The following is a 20,106-nucleotide window of genomic DNA, read 5'->3' as shown; positions in this document are numbered from 1 at the left end:
AGTAAATGTTTTACCCTTAACCCTGATTGACGATTTATGACCAGCATGCAATAAAATGGAAATTAACATTGACTTTGATAATGTGTGCAAACAGACTTCAGTCAAGGCAAATATGTGATATTTTTCTTGACATGCATGCAACGTTGCTATTATGAAGTTAACTGCCTTGTATAATTGGTCTGGGTTTAGGTTAACCCGATGCTTATCTTATTTTTACTTTTACATAAGATGCATTCTTGCTAAATGAAATGAAAAGGAACACCTAGAAATCATCATGAGAAACAACACAATGGCTGAAAGACTACTGTCTAGGGGTCAGATTTAATAACAGCTTGCGCGAGTGCAAATCATCTTTTGGTGTTAAAATAGTACTTTCAGGATTTACTTAAGATGTGCAGTGAAGAATTAGTGCTGAAAAGGAGTGGACAGTTATTTTTGTGCCTGACTTTATTGAATATGCTGTTATAGGAGTTTACCTTTCAGACGCAAAATTTATGGTAGGAGAGTATTAAAATGAATTACGCAATGTGATTTACTAACGTTTGCGTTTGTCAGATTACTGGTATTGCCATTAACGGCCCCCAAAAACATGTCTTAAAGGGTTAGTTCACCCAAGAATGAAAATTCATCTTCAACTCGCCCTCGAAGCATGCTAGGTGTATGTGAATTACCTCTTTCAGAATAATCCACATCTTCCGGTTCCCAACAGTCAGCAGAAGTAAGAAAAAAAAAAAGTGTTAATTATGTTTGAAATCTGGATATTTATCTTACAAAATGCATGGATTTGCTACAGGGGGCCTTTATTCACCCCCTGGAGCCATGTGAGGGACGTTTTATTTCAGCTATTTATTTCATGTCTTCTGAACTGTTGACAATAAACACCCACTTACTCACACTGAAAGGCTTGGAAGAGCAAGGACAATTTTTAATATAACTCCAATTGGATTATTCTGAAAGAAGAAAGTCACATACACCTATGATACTTTGAGGGTAAGTAGAAGATGGACGAATTTTAATTCTCGGGTGAACTAACCCTTTAAAGCAGGCAGTAATTTGCGCTGCTACTGGTAGATTGCGCTAGTCATTATGGAAATGAACTGGTGCGACTGTTCTTTAATGTGCGTATTGTTAGTAAATCACCTACAGAAATTTCCCCTCCCATCTACCATTTATGGAATTGTGCTCTGTAATGCTACTTTGCCCAGTTTAGTAAATCTGGCCCATAGTTGTTGTGGAGCTGCTTGAAAATTGATAAATTTAAGTATTGGCAGATCTTTTCATCCATATTGTAAAGTAAATCTGAATGCAAAATTGCAAAAGTTCATTAAACTTAATAATTAGAAAAGTCCAGCATACATCACCAGAGAAAAGTCTGTTATTTTATCAGATGTATTATGACAAAACTGAAACAGTAAAACAGTAATTTTGTGTCAATGACATTTCATTCATAGTTTCAGGATATTCGAATGTGAGGTAAATGTATAATGTATATGAATAAGGGTGATAGGGACAATTTCATTTTAATTAGAATTTATTTTACTATTATTTAAATGATAATAGTTTATATTTAAGTGTATATATTACTTATTTACTAATTACTTTGAATTTACTTTTATTTTTATATTTTTGGTTTTCATTTTAATTTCATTTTTGTAAATATTTTCTCCTTTGAATTTTTTTTTTTTACAAATCAATCTAAATGGTTGTCATCATTTTTATTTTTGTTTTAGTTTTATTTCAATTAGTAATCCAAGTTTAAATTTAGTTTTTCATCTGCTTCTTTTCAGTTTTATTTCTGATAACAAATTTGTTTTTTATCACAGCAATGAACAGAATTCATAAAAAAGCTAATTCAAGATGGTTTTCAAAGTAGTCACTAGGAACTTTGTCATTTATACAAGGACCTGGTCACAACTTGCCCCTGTGACAACATTTCTCCTTCTATTAGTTTGCCTTTAATTCATATTGTGTTAATTCTTTGATCCATTCAGATGATAGAGACGGAGTGCTTTAAAGAACTTAACATCTTGAATTTGGATGGCACTGTGCCCCCTGACCTGGACTGGAGAGGTCAACCCTCACCCCCACCCAAACAGGGCTTACTGCAAAGACTCTTTGGCCGGCAGGTGAGATTTCCTCACATCCTTCTATTATTTATATGCAGTGTTTTTGCTCCAAGGCATTATTGTTTGTTCCATTAGTAAATGAGGTTGTCAGCATCTGGTTGAACAGCTCAGCCAAAGTGTATCTGAACCTTTTTGTATCCTGTTTGATACTGAAATCATATATGGCTTTGCAGGCGATTCTTCTAATCAAATAAAATAACAGTGTGCAGGTTTTCTTCCCCCTATTCTTGCTGTATATTTAGGCCCAATCCCAAATCGATTTAATACCCCTACCCTTATGACAACACCTTCCCCTTGTCCCTTGAAACAGAGTGTAAAGTGGTAGGGGAGAGAATATTCCCCTAAGAAATGGGACACCACTACTATACAGTTACACGTCATCATATGTCGTCTAGCTTCTACAAGACACACCTCTGCTGGTGTGCAGTAGATCCTTTAATTACTGTTCTATATTAATTCGCTACTTTTACTGACACACACACACATATCAGAATTTGCACAGCTCACACATTAGGGAGCAAAGAAACTTGTCAACGCTGCCCAGTGACCTTTTACTAATACCATAGTTTAAATACTGAATCGCTGCATTATTTTTTCCAGCAATGAGTGGATAAAATTGTTATATTTGAAGTAAACTCACTCATTGTATGTGGCAGAATCGCGCAATCAATAATAATTTAATGTTGGCAAACTTTAGCAAATTTTCGCAAACATTTCTTCGAACAGAATGACCGTAAAAATGAAAACGCAATTGAATGTAACATAAAACAAATGATTACTTTTTATTAATTCCAAAAATTACTACATTTATTTGTCTTTTTGTTCGCTCAAAGATCATTCTCATACCCAATCTTTTGAATTGTGGTCCCGAAAATCTTTGAAGTGGTATCTTGCTCTTCCCCCTACCCCTACACCTCCACGTCCAACCCAAAAAAATTTGAGACCTTCACATGAATAACCGAAACAAAGGGGTAGGGGTAAGTGGGAGAAATGGGATTGGGTCTTAGTCAGATACATTAGTAATCAGAGTATATTACACAAATCATTTAATGTATAACTTTTTAGAGGCATTTGCCTTGCTTCTCAGTTTTATTTGGACCTCTAGGCACTCTTGAATCAGAATGTAAACGTAAACACAAATTTGTATTACACAAAAGTAAAAAAGTATGCCTGTCATATGCCTGTTGAAATGGTAGAAACATCATTCAATTGTTTGATAAATGCTATTTTGTTCCTGTGTTGAAATATTTCCTATCAAAACAGGAAGTTTGGGCTGGGCATTGAAGGCTTTGTGCTTTAAAAAAAAAAAAAAAAGTGTACATGTGCTTAATGTTTGAGTCCACTTTTATTAGCACAACTAGCATGACTTCAAAGCTAAGACAATCTACATTCTTTGATTCTTGATTATTTTAATACTATGTGAAAATGTCTGTGTTTGACTGTACATGTTTCTATGCTGCCCCCACAGGACTGCTGTGGAAATTGCAGCGACAGTGAGGAGGAGCCCACACGGCTGTGAAGGCGTGGCCTGGTTGTGGCTCCTCCCCTACACCACTGAGGATCTCATTTGTTTACAGTTTTTGCACATTTGTATTTTTAAGATAGCTCTATATAAACATTGGAATGTATATTTTCACTATATAACCATGCAGTGTATCGTATTTAAAGTCATCGAAATTAAAAGGACAGAAAATTATTATTGTCCTTGACGTATGGAAAGGACACATCGTTCAACACTGCTCAAGTCTCAAACCCGGTTGACCCAACCGATCCTGTACATTTCTTCAGTATGTCTTGCAGCCTCTTTGTGCTTTTTTCTTTTTTAGTTCTTGTACAATTTCACACACACATGTACAGTATGCACTCTGAATATTTTTTGTTTTAGATGCGGGGACAAAGGAAATTTGCTTAAGCAGATATTTTTATATTTATATTTTGAATTTTATTTTCTTATGGTAATCTCGACAATCAAATGACACCATTTGTATAAAAACAGTGATAAATGTGCATTAATAGAATAAAAAAAAAAAGCAAAAACAGGAAGTGACTATAAAACAGAGGGAAATTTTAACATCATAAATTCTCTACCAGAAGTCTCAAATGTGTAAAGTTACTTAGCTAGAGATACCTAGAAAACCAAATAGACGTGACTAAAGTGCATATATGTACAATAACACCTGCTGACAGTTGTACCATGTTGTAAATATGCGACACTCATCTGTAAAGTCTTCAGCGCCGTCTTCCTGCTAATTCTTCTCTGGATAATTAGGTAAAACATCCTGATTATAGTACTGTGTGACCCAGATGTTACAAAATGTGTCAAATCATGAGGCATTATTTTCCATTTACGATATATTTCACAACATGACTGGTAACAACATGACAGTAATTTGTCATTCCAGCTATGAAGACCGAAAGACTTTAATTAAGGTCTGTTTCACACTGCACACGTAAGCAGAGCGTAAGCAGCACATATTTTCTTGTCGCTCATGTTAACAGATTTGAACATTCATACTGGATGCTGAGGCGATGCGGTAATGCATAGCAGAGCAGAAGCAGCAGTGCCACAAATATTTGCTTCATTGCTCACACAGTATTTTTGGGCAAAATATGCATGTTGACATGAAAAATGAACAAATTTACCATAAAATGATAAAAGTGATGTCTATGTCATCAAATGACTGCGAAAAAAATTTTTTAAATCCCTTTTTTTTTTTTTTTCTTTGTTTGCCCAAACCTCAGAGCATGTTGAAATTATTACAGTTTTTCTCAATCGATTAAGCACCTATCCTCAACTCAGGTCACTGTTCTCAAAACAGTTAATACAGTGACCTAAACACTGTATAAATGTCCTAAACAAAACAGTTGTAACACAGTACAAAACTTCATATTCACGAGAAGGAGGAGGCGGGAACCGGCGGACAATCAAATTACATTTTAATAATCAAAATAAACACAAAACAGCTCGGCAGCTCCTCACGGACAACTGCTGCGCACAAACCAAATCAAAACACAAAAAAAAGTCCAGGCCTGGTCCTCTCTCGTCCTTCGCTGTCGTCGCTCCTGTTTTATATCCTTTCATCTCCTCGGTGGGACTCGAGACCTCGCTCCGTTCCCACGGCTCTCGGCCCTGACCCACTCGCCACATATATATTTATTTAGATTTACACAATATATATATAAACAACTCTTTGCAATAAACATGCATTTTCATTAGCATATTTGTGTATTTACAGCTGAATGTGTTTTATAATCAATATAGAACACACCTATAGATTTAAAGTTAATATTTATTTTTAATAAATGAATTACTAGAAAAAATAGCATTGCTTCATTTTGCAGTAAAGTTGAAATATTTGGTTAAGATAATTTTGATGGCTGTGCTAATTGTTTTGAGAACAAGTACATTGCGTTGGAGAAAAGTGTCAAATCGATTGAGAAACCCTAAATCTTTAAGGGTTGGTTCACTGAAAGTGAAAATTCTGTCATTAATTATTCACCCTCATGTCGTTCCGCCATTTTCCGCTATTCATATGCACAGCTTTCGAACTGCTATCGCTCTGCTTATGCATCCAGTGTGAAACAGCACGTCATCATAGCTTAACAGTTCAACATGCTAATAGACCATAGAAATCTTACTTAACGTTTTTAGAGTAGATATGCGCAATTTTAATGGGCTCTGTATCATTTAATTGCTGCTTTTTTATATGTAGGTCAAACAGAAATTAATTTGCCAAAAAGAAATGTTTTGTGTTATGTATCCCCTGCAATCACAATAAGCTCTTTACATTTTCAGTTGCTTGGAAACATGATGTCTTGGGAACTTTGTTGTAAATTTGATCTTGATTGATGCACTTAAGACCAAACCAGTTCCATTGTTGTCCTCCATCTTCATAGAAGCTGCCTTTAAAGTATTAAGGTACTCATCATTAGGGATTTTAATTCAAATGTCATATTTTTGAGTTAGCTTAGCATTTTGTGCGCACACTTTCTGTTGTCTTTGCTGTTGTTTTACCTCAAATATTACTGTGCCCTGTGGATGTTCATTTTTTTTTTTTTTTTTTTGAAACTTGTGAATTCTTATGTTGGACATCGTAGTAACTCGCAAAAGCTTTTGGACTTTGTATTGAAGCCTAGCTGATTGTGTAACATCGGTGGCCTGCCAACTCAAGGGTCTGTAAAACAGGAAGTCCATGGAAACACCATCAGCTAATGGCATGGTGGCTCCTTGACTGTCAACACATTTCTCATCCATCTGGAGTTTACGTTAATTCTCTTGGACAAACTCAAATACATTCCAGATTCTAGCGCACTGTACAGTTTTTGGTTTGTTTGTTTATTTAGCAATAATGGGTTTTATAAGTATATCTACTATATAAATGTGTATAAAAGGATAACATTTTGAATCTAGAGTGAGACGGAACTTAGTTTGACTCAATGCTTTCCTGAGCCAGGCTTTTAACACTGTGAAGTGATCATTTCTTTCATATCTTTTGTTGCTTTTGTGCAATGCACTGATTTTATTTCTGTTTATAACTGTGTATGTACAGTATGTGTGCCTAAATGCTGTATGACTGAGTGTATGTGTGCTTTTACCTGCACTGCATGTGCCCGGGGTTTTTATTTTTTATTTTTTGCCATTTTTATTTTTGCCCTAAATCAGACTAATGTTACGTTCTAGGGGAGCTTTCAGTGTTTGTTTCTATTCTAAGAGGAAAGATGGAGAACTTCAGGCTCATTGATAATAATGTTATCTATTATTATTACTGCCGGTTATTTTAATATCATAGATTTCATGTTTACCTCAAGGCAGTGGTGGAGCTAAACTCAAAAATTTCTTACAAAAAAGACTTGTACTGAGACGTAGACATGCCAGTGCTTTAGAGATCCGTTTCGAAACGAAAATGGCAAACTTCCAGCCACATTTGTCAGTGTTATTAATTCATTTCAGTTGTCAACAATAAAAACAGACCGTGTGATATGAACTCTTACATATTAGTACTTCTGCTGTTGTTGTTTTTTTTGTATAAACATCTTAGAAGCCTCAAAGTGTATGGTGCCAGTTTAAGCATCATATTCCATTTGCAAACAACATGCCACTGAGGGCTATAGAATCAAATATGTTTTTTTTTTGTTTTTTTAACCGTGTATAATGTGCTAATTTGAGTAAAGAGTGATGTATAACTGGAGGATCTGGCCACTCTAATTTTTATTTGTCAATGTGCCATTGTTATTTTCACTTACTATTGAGTTGTTTTGCTGATAGTGACTTAATTGTAAATTTGTCAAAAACAGATTTGAACATATCTGTATTATTTTGAAGCAGCAGTTTTTCTTTTCTTTTCCATAATGTGTAGAAAGTGCATAGCCCTTTCATTTCAGGCCAGAAGAATGTGTTTTGTTGCAATGAGAACTTGTCTTGTATCGGTTTATCCATGTTTTTCAAGCCTTATTTGTATGTGATTACAAAAAAAAGAAAAAAAGAAAATGGTTTCTGGATTGCACATTGAATACTAATTTTTTGCTGAATTCAATAGTTAATTCTCACTCAGGTTACTGCCATCATTATGTATGTTTTTATTTGCTTCGTATTCGTACACGGCCTTACTGATAAAGTTGTGTCAAGTTTCTGATTTATATTTGTCCATTTTAAAGTTGCATAAAAGACATGCCACTTGGAATGTTACTTAAAGATTTTGGTGTAAATTTGTATTGATGATGATGATGATGTTGATGATGATGACAGTGAAGGAGTCTGTGGAATAAACTTCTTTTCTTTTTTTTTTTGTCAAAGCACTGAAGCTCATTTCCCTCTGTTAAGTTTCTGCTGTATGTCTCTGGCCTGTGAAGCCTGTACATTGCGCATGGCCTCTCATGCAGGTCTTCTGTGTAACAAACCGAATTTTGTTTGTTTTCCTTTTTTCTGCAGTAGTATTCAACTTCAATAAATTTTTATTTGGTCAGTTTTGGTGTAATTCTTCTATTTACTTCATATTTGAATTCATTCAGAATCTATCTGTCTTCAGTTTGCAACACCATAGCAATGCCGAAGCTGCTGTAATATTAACACCACCTTATTTGTCTGACATTAGCTAATTTAATCTGACAAACATGTCCATGTCTGTTTTCAATAGTGTAGCAACTCCTGAAGGACCACTCACAACAGAAGTGACTTTTAAACCAAGCAGCTATGCATGTGGAAATTAAACCTGATGAAATATCTGTGCCCTCAAGTCTGTTGGGATTACAGGATTCCGAATGTGGCAATTTGCCGACTAAAGGTAAATGTGAATGCAACTTAAAGTGGGTTAAGAGATATGCAACTCTGTTTTTTAACAAATGCAAAGACGGTTTATTAATCCTTACTTCTGAAAAGAAGAAATGGCAGACGCTGGACAAGCATGAAACATTTATCGCACATGAGTTAAACTTTCAGCTGTCCTTAACCCGAAGTCCCTTTCATGGAAAGTCTGTTCACTTGGCGACCATATTTGCAATGTCTCCGGGTAGCTATTTCATTCTTCTTAAATGGAGAAATCCAGAAATTTCAGAAACTGGTCGCCACACTCACATTTAAATGATACATTTAATTTAAAAGAATGAGACATGAACTGCCCCTTAAATTATGTTTTTTAATGCTCAAATAGTGTTAAAAAGTATATATTTCAGGCTGGGCCAGCCAATACGCATGTGTAGTTCTAACCTCCTTTCTAAACCGGAGATTCTGTGGCAACTGCAGTGATGCAACGATTTTACCATGAGTGGATCTTTTATTTAGAAGACAAAACTTATTGTGTTGTATTGCACATTACACTTTCTCGCTTTGATAGTAATATGTTTGCACCCTCTTGGCATATCAAAAGTTCATATCTAAAAGGTTCTGGTCTGACCTTTGAGTTCCAGTTCTGAACAGCATTCTAAGAGCACTGAGATTTTCACTTTTTGTATCACTGCTCTGCCGGTGTTTGTGTGTCTGAGACAGACTGTCAGTCTGGGTATTTTTCAGTGACAATTTCTTCAGGTTACATCAATACACCAGAAGGGCTTGATGAGTGAGTCATTTCTATGAATTGTTCAGTTCTTACACAATTCTGTTTGGAACTGTTTTCTATGGCAAAGCAAAAACAGACAAAAATAACTTGCAATATTGTGTGTATAACTAAACATTAAAACCTAGTATTTTTTTTTTGTTTTGTTTTTTCATGAAGTCAGTATGACCCTCGCAATTGTGTTGTTGTTGGTCTGAACAACCCAATCTTATGCAAGTGCGTATCAATAGCACGATTTTATGTTTCGATTTGGTATACTGTTTATACCTAGAAATTGACTTTGGCTTGCATATGATACATACTGTGTAAGATCAGGGTTGTGGGGTAGATGTGTATCATGTGTACTCGAAAACTGAGTATCATGTGCATGCCAACAAACTGCGTATCATATGCCACAAAACCTTTGTATTATATGCACACCAAACATATGTATCATATGCAAGGCAATTGTTGTATATCAATGCCATGATTTTCTTTTTTTATTTGCAGTACTATTTATATGCATCTTCATGAGACCGAGCTCCTCTGGAATAGCACAATAACAAACAACAGTTTTAGTCAAGGCAAAATGGTAAATGGGCTGCATTTATATATCGCTTTCAACAGACCCATGGCCATCCAAAGCGTTTTACAGGTTACCTCATATTCACCCATTCACAGCGACGTGTCAGTCATGCAAGGCGCCATCCAGCTAGTCGGGAGCAGCTGGGGTAAGGTGTCTTGCTCAAGGACACCTCAACACTTGGCCAGGTGGAACCAGGGATTGAACCACCGGTTTGTAGACAACCTACATGAACCACTTACCACTGCCCTCCCAAGGCAACATCAAAGCTTGTGTTTAAGAGCTGATCCGAATTTAAATCTTTAAGTGTTAGTGATGTAAGCTTATGTAATATTTTGTTATATTCTCACCCTTGTGTCGTTCCAAACCTCTATGACTTTTGTAGAACATAATAGAAAGAATATTGATAATATATCACAGGTTTTTTGGGTCATAAGTCCAATGGTCACCAAAATAGTTTACCAGTATTCTTCAAAATAACTCCTTTTTTGTTCCTCAAAACAAATAAACCCATGTAGTTTTAGAACTGTGAAGGTGACTAAATGATGACAGATTTTTCTAAATATCCTAGAAATTTAGAGTGATAGACAGACCAACCAAAATCTGACTCTTTAGTGGGTCACTACTGCACACTAATCAAGTGCCTGATAGTAATGGTGTCTCTAAATGTTTGATACCCTTCTTTTTTTACGTCAGATGGGCAGATAAACAGCAGATGGGCTTCATTTGATCACTCAATACCTTGATATCCAATCCTAATGAAAGGTAATGTCACTTTTATTATGCATCACGCTAGTCTCAGTTCAGCCTCATTACACACAGCTCAAATCGTGAGTGCCATTTTCTGCTATACCATCTCCTGTTTGGTTGAGACTGCTCATGTCTGCAAATCATCCATGCACGTCCACGTTCCCTTGCACCTTGCTCTCCTCTCAAGTCTTTCTCTCTGTTGCTGGGCAACAATCTTTAAGAGGGATTTACAAGAAATAAATAATGCTGCAAATACACTCTTCTGGATTTTTTTAACATTTGGAGAAGAGTGAAACTGAGCCCATCACACACCGTCTGTGAGGTGTAGACATGGCATCTGGCTCAAGGGCCTTGAGCGAGAACGAGGAGGGAGGGGGGATTGTTGATGATGAAAGGTTTGAAAAGCATTTCTGTTGTACCTAACCAAGGTTGTTCTAGTGAACATGAAGTACTGAGGGACAGCTATTAGAAAAGCATCTGAGTTGTGAACTACATGTTTAAGGGTCTAATAACATTAGGAATTAATGCCACTTGGAATTTTCCATTCCATTATGCCATTTGGACTCCAAAAAGTAGCTATTTATAATGCCTGTTCAACAAGTAAATTATAGTAGAATTTCCAGTTAGTTTTTGTAGCAATGGTAGCTAAGCTGCCAATTTGCTTTCTTAGGACAAATTCCTTGTGTTCCTCATTTGTAAGTTGCTTTGGATAAAAGTGTGTGCTACATTAATTATGTGAACAAACATGCTAATTTAGCAAGCTGATTGGCTAACATTATGCTAGCCAATAAGTAATAGGTTAATTCACACTGTATGTTGAATTTAAAATGTGAAAAAAAGTGATTAATTGGGCCGTGTTTCTGTTACATAATATGATATGTTACACATACTGTAGTTTGAGGAACATTAGCCTAATTGTCTTATTTACATAGAAGTGATGGTAGATTAACTTTTTGGTGTGAACTTTTTTAAGGTGATATAACTGCATGCTACTATAATGTCAAGTGAAAAAAAAAAGAGCTAAATCCAAGTGCGAAGTTAGTTTTATTAACAAAACAAGAATATCGGGCAAACCAGGAAACAGGATGAGAACACCAAACCACCATAAATGACAAGACCAGACAAAGAACAAGATATGAGAACAAGTACTGCATTATTAGACCGCCTTAGTCATGCCCATTTAAGCAGATAGAATCCGAGCCTGCAAGGCTGGAACATCCAAGGTATAGAACCTGATGAAAGTGGATGGCGAGGCCCAGCCGGCCACTGTACAAATATCTGTTGTGGACACACCGCTAGACCTCGCCCAGGACAAGGCCACGCCCCAAGTGGAATGGGCTCTAAAGACCAAAGGAGGAGTATGCTTGCGCGATAGCGTCAACTAACCAACTAACCTCTGCTTTGTGATAGGGGACCCTTTGGTGTGGCCACTAAAACATACAAAATGTTGCTCCGACCGCCTGAATGGGGCAAAACACTCAATGTAAATTTTCAGTGCCCTAACTGGGCAGAGAAAGTTAAACTTCTGGTCCTCTTCAGAAGGAGGAAGCACAGAGAGAGCAATAACCTGGGCTCTAAATGTACCCATGTCTTGGTTGTAGGATGACTTTGGAGTCGTTAGGCCCAAACTCAAGACAGGCAGGACTTACCGAGACAGTCTGCAAGTCACCTACTTAACTGATGCTAAAGCCAGTATCAAAGCAGTTTTTAATGACAGGGTTTTTAAGTCTGCAGACTGTAATGGTTCAAGGGGGGAGCCTGTGCAGGAACCATGGGGGACTGTATTGAGCCTCCTGGATCCTCTCAGGAAATGGACAGCTAAGTTGTTCCGGCCCACAGACTATCTGGCTATAGGAGCATCGTAAGCTGCTATAGCTGCCACATAGACCTTGAGCATGGAAGAGGAGTGGCCCTTGTCAAACCGGTCTTGTAGGTAGGAAAAGATCACAGATATCACAGTCTCATAGATGGGACTCTAGCCTGTGAGATAGTATTCAGGATGCTCTCAGGGAGATCTACTGACTCCCATCGAGACCCCAGAGGTGCAGAGCCCACAGCTCGGGCTGGGGGTGCCAAATCATCCTGTTCGCTTGACAGAGAAGGTACTGCCTCAGGGGAATGGGCCACGAGGCTGCTGTCAGTAGCTGAGACAGCTCTGAAACCCAAAAATGGTTCCTTCAGAGCGGGGGCCACCACAAGGACTCAGTGTCTGTGTTCCCCGGTTTGTCTGATTAACTGAGGGATCAGAATGATCAGGGACAAAAGCATGCAGGAGGAGGTTGGGGCAATCGGTAGCCAATCAATCCTCGCTCTTCGAAAAATAAGTTGGGCAATGAAATTTGTCTTCTGAGCCAAAGAGTTTGACCTGAAATTTGAAATGTTGATGATTGTCTGAAACAATTGTGGGTGGAGCATCCACTCCTCTGAGGGGATTTTACTCCAAGATAGCATGTCTGCTCTTCGGTTAAAAATGCAGGGTACGTATGCTGCCCTCAATGCTGGTTGAGATGTGCCCACTCCAAAGGGCATTTTACCATCTCAAAAAGGTGTATCGAGCTGTGCCCACCCTTGCGATTTATGTAGGACACCATTGTCATGCTGTCTGAGTGGACTAGCTAGTGGTGTCCCTTCAGGTCTTGTAAGAAGGTCTGAAGGGCTTGACATACCGCCATCATCTTGAAGCAGTTGATGTGAACTCGGGCTGCCTTCGCACAGAGCTCCCCTACCCGTGTTGGATGTATCAGTTGAGACAAACTTCTTTCTGTGAATCAAACCCATAGTCCCACCCTGCTTGAACCACTGTGGGTTTTTTCCAAGGGGTTACACAGGCCTGGCTCACCCTGACACAAATATGTCCGTGATGCTACACATGGGGCGGAATTTGAGGTTTCAGCCAATACTAAAGGAGTCTCTTGCGGTGCAGGCCCAGCTGTAGTACCGGTGATGCAGAGGCCATGAGGCCCAGCATCTTTTGAAACATCTTGAGACGGTGAGGGGGTCTGATTTTGAAAGATACCGTGAGCTGCTGTATGGCCAGTGCATATTCTGGCATGACTACCGCTTCATATGGACTGAGTCGAAAACTGCTCCCTGCTCCGTTCATTGGCTGGGAGACAGAGAGCTCTAGGTAAAATTGACCTGAGGAGGATGGACCTGTGGTATATTAACTCAGCCTCTTACTGGGCTAAAATGAGCCAGTCATTGAGGTAATTTAGAATGTGGACTCCCATCTGCCTCAGAGGGTAGATGGCCGCGTCCAAGCACTTTGTAAAAGTGTGGGGAGCCAGGGACAGTATGAAGGGCAGGACAGTATACTGATATGCCACTCCCTTGAAGGCAAATCTCAGGAATCGTCTGTCATGAGGGGCTACCTGGATGTGAAAGTAAGCATCTTTTAGATTCAAAGAAAAGAACCAGTCCCCTGGGAATATTTGCAAGAGGATCTGCTTCAGGGTAGTCATTCTGAAAGGCCGTTTCATGAGGGCATGGTTTAGGTGTCTGAGAGTTCGAGGATGGGCCGGAGGGCACCATCCTTTTTGGGGACGAGGAAGTAACGGCTGTAGAAGACTGACTCACTCTGAACTGGCAGAACCATCTCTACAGCTCCTTTTGCCAGTAAATTCACCACCTTGGAGCTCAGCACGTGACCGTCTGTGCTCTGTACTAAGGTGGGGACCATGATGCTGAATCATGGGGGTCTTCGAGCGAACTGAGAAGGCTGGTTTTATGATCCCCAAAGATCCAATCTGACACTCCGGCGATGGCCTTCCAGGCTTCGGCCCGTGTGACAAGGGGTTGAATTGGTTTGAGTGGTAGGCTGCCCTGTGGGGGCCTGACAATTGTGATAAGTGTGACAGGAAATCTGGTCCCCTTTGAGAATGTTTGTCTTTATTTTTCTCACTATAACAGCAGCTGGTTGTTTGGGCACTATTTGAACGGGCCCAGGAATCACAACCGCATTTACAACAAACACACTGCCATCAGCACCCGGAATTGAGCCAGGTGCTTGGAGCAATAAGGGAGGCTGTAGTGCTTTGCTGGACTAAATGCTCTTGCAGCTAGAGCAGTCAGACCCTGTGGGCACATCCCAGAGACGTCCAACCCAAAAGCTGTCAGTAATAATATATATAAATAATAAGATTTCTTTAAATCTGCCTAAAAATATCAAACCACTCATTAAAAGAGGGGCACTAAAAATCCTAATGTGTACACACCAGCAGGTCTAATATGCTGCGCACATCCTCTCGTAATGACAGCTGTCTGTCTAGTGAACGCAGCCTCAGCATGGGCGTGGCCCAAGCTGCCAGTGATATTATAAATCATAGATGACAGCATTCTGTTCTGATCCACTTTGAAGGATTGTGCCACTCAACAAAAACTGGGAGAAGAGAAACATGAGAACAGGGATCTGTGAGCGAATCAGGGAACTCTGGTTTGGTCAACGGCGGGCGGGCTCTGGTGGGCTTCGTCGCCATTGATTAATTTTTTATTTACTGCACAAAACAATGGCTGTGCAGTTACAGTTTCAAAACAAAAGGAGTTTTCCCCATAGTGTCTAGCGACCCAGTACTAGTGAAGTATCTGAAGGGTTAGGGTTAGTATCTGAAGGGAACACAAGAGCTTATATACCCCTTGTGGGATTTTGTTTGTGTCAGCTTTACCATATAATCCAAACCACTTATAAATTGATATTCACTTAATATGATAATGATGTTTATGGAACAGATCCTTTTCAGGAGTGAGTTTGTGATGAGTTTGTCCTTAAATGTTGTAAAGCAAATAAAACTCAGACAAAACAAAAAGCACAAAAACTTTGTTGTGGCTTCATTAAGCATGTTGATACAGAGTCCACTCTTTGTTCAAAGATCAATATGACCTTATATGATAATCAGCTTTATAAAAGAGAGAAATTCAATAAATCAATAAATGAGCTGTGAGATGTGAGATCTTTCTCTTAAAAACAGACTTTCTTCCATCCTGGGCTATGTTCTTCATGACATCTAGATAAATGTACTTTGAATAGACAAAACAAATTAAACACCGCCTTTAATTAGAAACTGGGCAGTTCGTAGTCACTAGGGAATTGTAAATTGTACTTGAAGAGTATTCGGGTATCCATCTGTAAGATGAAGCTTAAAAAAAGTGGGTCATCTAGAACAACAAAGACCCTAAACACAAGTCTGCAACTGAATGGCTAAAACAGAAGAAATCCTATGTTTTGTAACACAAAGGCAAATGGTTTAGTCTTTGTTCTTTTTTTTCTTTTTGGGAATATTTTTCCAACAACCACATGTGTCCAAAACAGAATAATACAATGTGTCTTCTTTTAAAAAGATCCTTGTATTTCCAGTGTAAGTATGTAAACTTAAAAATGTACTTGTAATTTCCTGACATGAGATTCTCTATTATACAGATATTTCTGATATTTCTGAAACACACGCAATGCAGTGAAACATTCAAAATATAGTAACACCCCTGTAAAATAAATAAATAAACAGTATATATTACTTTCTACCCTAGTTTTAAAAATTTTTTGTGTGTGTTTGTAGGTGTGTATTATATGCATTAAATATCAAAATTGACATTAAAGACATTAATGTTACAACAGACTTATATTTCAAATAAATTAAGTCCTTTTGAACTTTCTGTTTGTTTAAAAAGCCTGAAAAAAAGTGTCACAGTATGTATATAAGCCACACTGTCTACATCAGTGTGAAGTCATGCTCCTGTAAAATGTGTGGCAGGCTTACTTTTCACAGTGATCTCAAGACTATGCTCATTCAAAATTTCTATGAATATTGCCAAAGCAGAGAGAGAAAAACGCAAGCAGGCCTTTGTGACGATGACATTTTTGGTATTAATCACCGGACAATGACTCTCGTTGTCTCAAGTGTACTGTATGAGTCAATGTGTCACTGATTGTGTCTGTATTGTGAGGAAGGGTGAATTGTGTCATACTCTAAGTCTGCTGGCATGGGATCCGTCACACAGAGCGTCTGTGGGTCAATTCCTGTCATTGAGGGCACACCACACGAGGCAGAAAGAAGTTAGCCAATCAGAAAGAGTGAACTTTTGCCTCCTTAGACATCATGGTATCATTTTTTTCTAAATCACTTACCCCATTCAGATTGAACGACTTTGCCTTTCTCCTGTGGGATAATACTGGAAAATGAGTCAAACTTGAAGCCCTGGTGAGTAAATAGTACGTGGTAAATGAAACCTCTACCACTACAAATTAGTCCTTAATGTGTTAATATATTCATCTCTCTGCCCTCATTAATCACCCTCATGTCATTCCAAGTCCATAATACTTCCATTCAGTTTTATAACACAAATGAAAATGTTTTTTTTATATTTGCTCATCATTTTTTTTAACTGCTTTTCATGCTTTAAAATCTAAATAAATACATTGTTAAAGTAATCAAAAATAGTTTTAGCCAAGTCGTTTATAGAGGCACTGATTAACAGATTTGCCAGACCTGTCAACCCTAGTGTTTAGGAAACCTGTTTGGAAACAGTCCTTATTTTCACAGGTCCATTTGGTCCAGTTTTGTCCACCCATCAAGTTGAAACCACCTAGGATCCAGGGGGTTAGCAGTATATAATGTATGGTGTATTATGCATGAAAATATACATTTTACCATTTGCTTAGGACAATGGTTTTCAAACTTGTTCCTGGGGACCCACAGCTCAGCACATTTTGCGCATCTCCCTGATTTACACACCTGATTTGGATCATCAGCTCATTAGCAAAGAGCTCCATGAACTCAAATGAGTGCGTCAGATAAGGGAGACATGAAAAATGTGCAGAGCAGTGGGTCCCAAGGAACAGGACTGAAAACCACTGGCTTAGGGTATAGAAAAAACCAGCAGGCTAATCATAAAATGTTATGCTAAACATTGATTCTATTTGAAACACACGAATATGCACTGGTACATTGGAGCCTTAAATAATATTCACTTTATTTTTATTCAAACTTTAAATTCTAGAGAGATGCAAAAGCATTGGTGAGTAAATTTCCCTTTCCGCCGTCTGTGAAGTGATGTATTGATGTTCCTTTATTCCCTATGCTATTTGCAGTGCCCTTCAAACTGAGCATGTTTGCTCCCTTCAGATTGACATCTCACTAAAGACACAGAATATCCTGTCAATTCCACTTTGCAGGGCCCTTGCAGTTAAATGAAACACACCTCTGACTTGACACCATGACTTGGCTACTAGTGCAATACTAAATCTTAAAAATACTGCATCTTTAACACAAGGAAGACACCCAAGGACAGAATAGAGAACAGCTGGTGAAGTGATTAAATGTATAGGAGTAATTGTTCAGGTATGAAAATTCTTACATGTTTCTGCACTCTAAAGAAACTGCTTATAGCTCAAGGTTGATGTCTCTTAACTGCATTACAAAGAATGTATGTGATGCCTGAAAATAAAAGGTAAAACCAGACTCTCTGATGCCTTTTATTCATCCACAGGGCCAGCGGGAGAGGCTGTTGTTGAGAATAAAAACAAAGACTGCTTCAAGGAGGTTTTTCCCAAGACTTTCAAAAATCAACACAGGCATTAATGGTATCCACAGCATGCCAGAATTATTTAAGTATAAAATGAGAAGTGTGGGTAGAGAGACTAGATCTAAAATTAAACACAGACAATGCTCTCAGGCAAATGACACAGCCAATCAAACAGCATTTTTGTTTATGGTACTAACGGTGTGCCCATTGTCTGTCGGCGGGAATTTAGTGATTGTGATTTACAGTACATTGTGAAATGTTGTAATTCACCTCTGAACTTTATAAAATCCCAAATGGGAAAAATATTTAAGGAACATAGGCTGCTGTTGCAATCTACATAGCAGTTTCCCAACCTCAATGGAGGCACCCCATCACTAACATCCAAACTATTTCTAATCAAACACACCTGAATAAACGTAATAAATAGATTGGTATGGTAAGGGAGAAATCCAAAATGTATACTGTCGGGGTGCCTCAAGGAACAGAGTTGGGAAACATTGCTATACAGAATGTATTGAACATGAACATGATTCTATCTTTTTCAAAATGATTTTAAGCATATTATCTCCTATACAGAATGTTCTTGGGCAAGCTGTCATCTCTGAAAAATGTTTTTGAGCATGTTCTCTTCTATAAAGAATGTTTTTATGCAAGTTCTTTCTAATACAGAATGTTCTTGAGCATGCTGACTTCTATGCAAAATGTTCTTGAGCATGTTCTATACTATTGAAATGTTTTGGGCATGTTCTCTCTGATACAGAATGTTCTTGAGCATGCTCTCTCCTATGCAAAATATTCTAGAGCATATTTTTCCTATGCATACAGTCCTTGAGCATGTTCTATACTATTCAAAATGTTCTTAAGAATGTTCTCTCCATTCATGAATAACATAAACATGCTCTCCCAGGTAAAATGTTCTTGAACATATTCTCTCTTACGCAGGATACTCTTGAGCATGTTCTTTCCTATGCATAATGATCTTGAATGTTCTCTCCCATGCAAAATGTTTTTGGGCATATTCTCTTATGCTCTATATAAGATAAATACAGTAAAATAAAAGGTGAGCCGAGGTGGTGAATTTACTGGCAAAAGGAGCTGTAGAGATGGTTCTGCCAAATATAAAATATAACATAAATTCTGAAAAAACCTGGCTTACATAACACACTAACACATTTCTAATATTCAAATCTGTTGAAGGATTTTTAGGCTGCATTAATTAGGACAACCTGAACTGGGAACACTCCTAATTACACACGATGTACTTGCTACATCTACACTAATCTTAGTCTGTTTCTTTCTTATTCTGAGGGTCACTGCAGTCACCCGGATCCAGTACGTATCCAGCCCAGATGGTGGATCAGCACCTAGAAAGGACGTCTACATCCCTAAAAGACAGCGGAGACCAAGACAACTAGATCAGAGACAGATATCAGATGGCCAACAGGACAAGACCACTGGAAACAGAAGATTTTTCTGCACAATCTGACTTTGCTGCAGTCTGGTATTGAACTGCTGGTTTCGTCTGGTCAGAGGAGAATTGGCCCCCCAACTGAGCCTGGTTTCTCCCAAGGTTTTTTCTCCATTCTGTCACCGATGGAGTTTTGGTTCCTTGCTGCTGTCAGCTGTGGCTAGCTTAGTTGGGGTCACTTCATCTACAGTGATATAATTGACTTGATTGCACAGATACTATTTAAACTGAACTGAGTTCAGTGATGAACTGCCTTTAACTGAAAATTTAGTGTTTACTATTGTAATTTTGCATTATTGACATACTATTTTACTATTCAATACTGTAAAGGGCTTTGACACAGTCTGTATTGTTAAAAGCACTGTATAAATAAAGGTGACTTGACGTGACTTATGAAGGATGCTTTTGAAAATGTTCTTTCCAATACAGAATGCTCTTGGCCATGGTCATTCCTATGCAGAATTTTCTTGCACATCTTCTATATTCAGAAAGTTTTTGGATACTGAAACATATGTCAGGAGTCTAGAGAAAATTAATGAAGTATCCTATACCATAATAGTCACACCACCAATAACCTAAGAGATTACTGATCTCATTCAAAACACAGCAAACAAGCCTATTCAGTCAAAATCGTGC

The 20,106-nt window shown here is 38.1% G+C and overlaps 1 protein-coding gene and 2 long non-coding RNA genes across 3 annotated transcripts in view; 2 read left to right on the top strand and 1 right to left on the bottom strand.

Annotated features, from left to right (window-relative positions):
- The window catches only part of grk6 (G protein-coupled receptor kinase 6), a 46,578-nt gene extending 38,489 nt beyond the window's left edge, over window positions 1-8,089 (top strand). The window contains exons 15-16 of the mRNA XM_052587841.1: window positions 1,992-2,126; window positions 3,595-8,089. Of these exons, the coding sequence (XP_052443801.1) occupies window positions 1,992-2,126; window positions 3,595-3,645 (186 nt within the window). The 3' untranslated portion in view covers window positions 3,646-8,089. The remainder of the gene's footprint in view (window positions 1-1,991; window positions 2,127-3,594) is intronic.
- Window positions 8,090-16,320: 8,231 nt separating this feature from the next.
- On the bottom strand, window positions 16,321-17,183 carry LOC127986420 (uncharacterized). Its single transcript, XR_008160875.1, has 4 exons — window positions 17,129-17,183; window positions 16,967-17,063; window positions 16,606-16,675; window positions 16,321-16,497 (listed from the first exon to the last, which is right to left on the bottom strand). It is a non-coding gene; the product is annotated as an uncharacterized LOC127986420 (long non-coding RNA).
- A 125-nt stretch (window positions 17,184-17,308) lies between these two features.
- LOC127986461 (uncharacterized) lies at window positions 17,309-19,836 on the top strand. The gene is made up of 3 exons (XR_008160879.1): window positions 17,309-17,495; window positions 17,603-17,818; window positions 17,967-19,836. It is a non-coding gene; the product is annotated as an uncharacterized LOC127986461 (long non-coding RNA).
- The last annotated feature ends 270 nt before the right edge of the window (window positions 19,837-20,106 follow it).

Source organism: Carassius gibelio, chromosome B21 (genome assembly GCF_023724105.1).
Source record: "Carassius gibelio isolate Cgi1373 ecotype wild population from Czech Republic chromosome B21, carGib1.2-hapl.c, whole genome shotgun sequence".
Taxonomy (NCBI): Eukaryota; Metazoa; Chordata; class Actinopteri; order Cypriniformes; family Cyprinidae; genus Carassius; species Carassius gibelio.
This window is presented reverse-complemented; position numbering and strand designations above follow the sequence as displayed.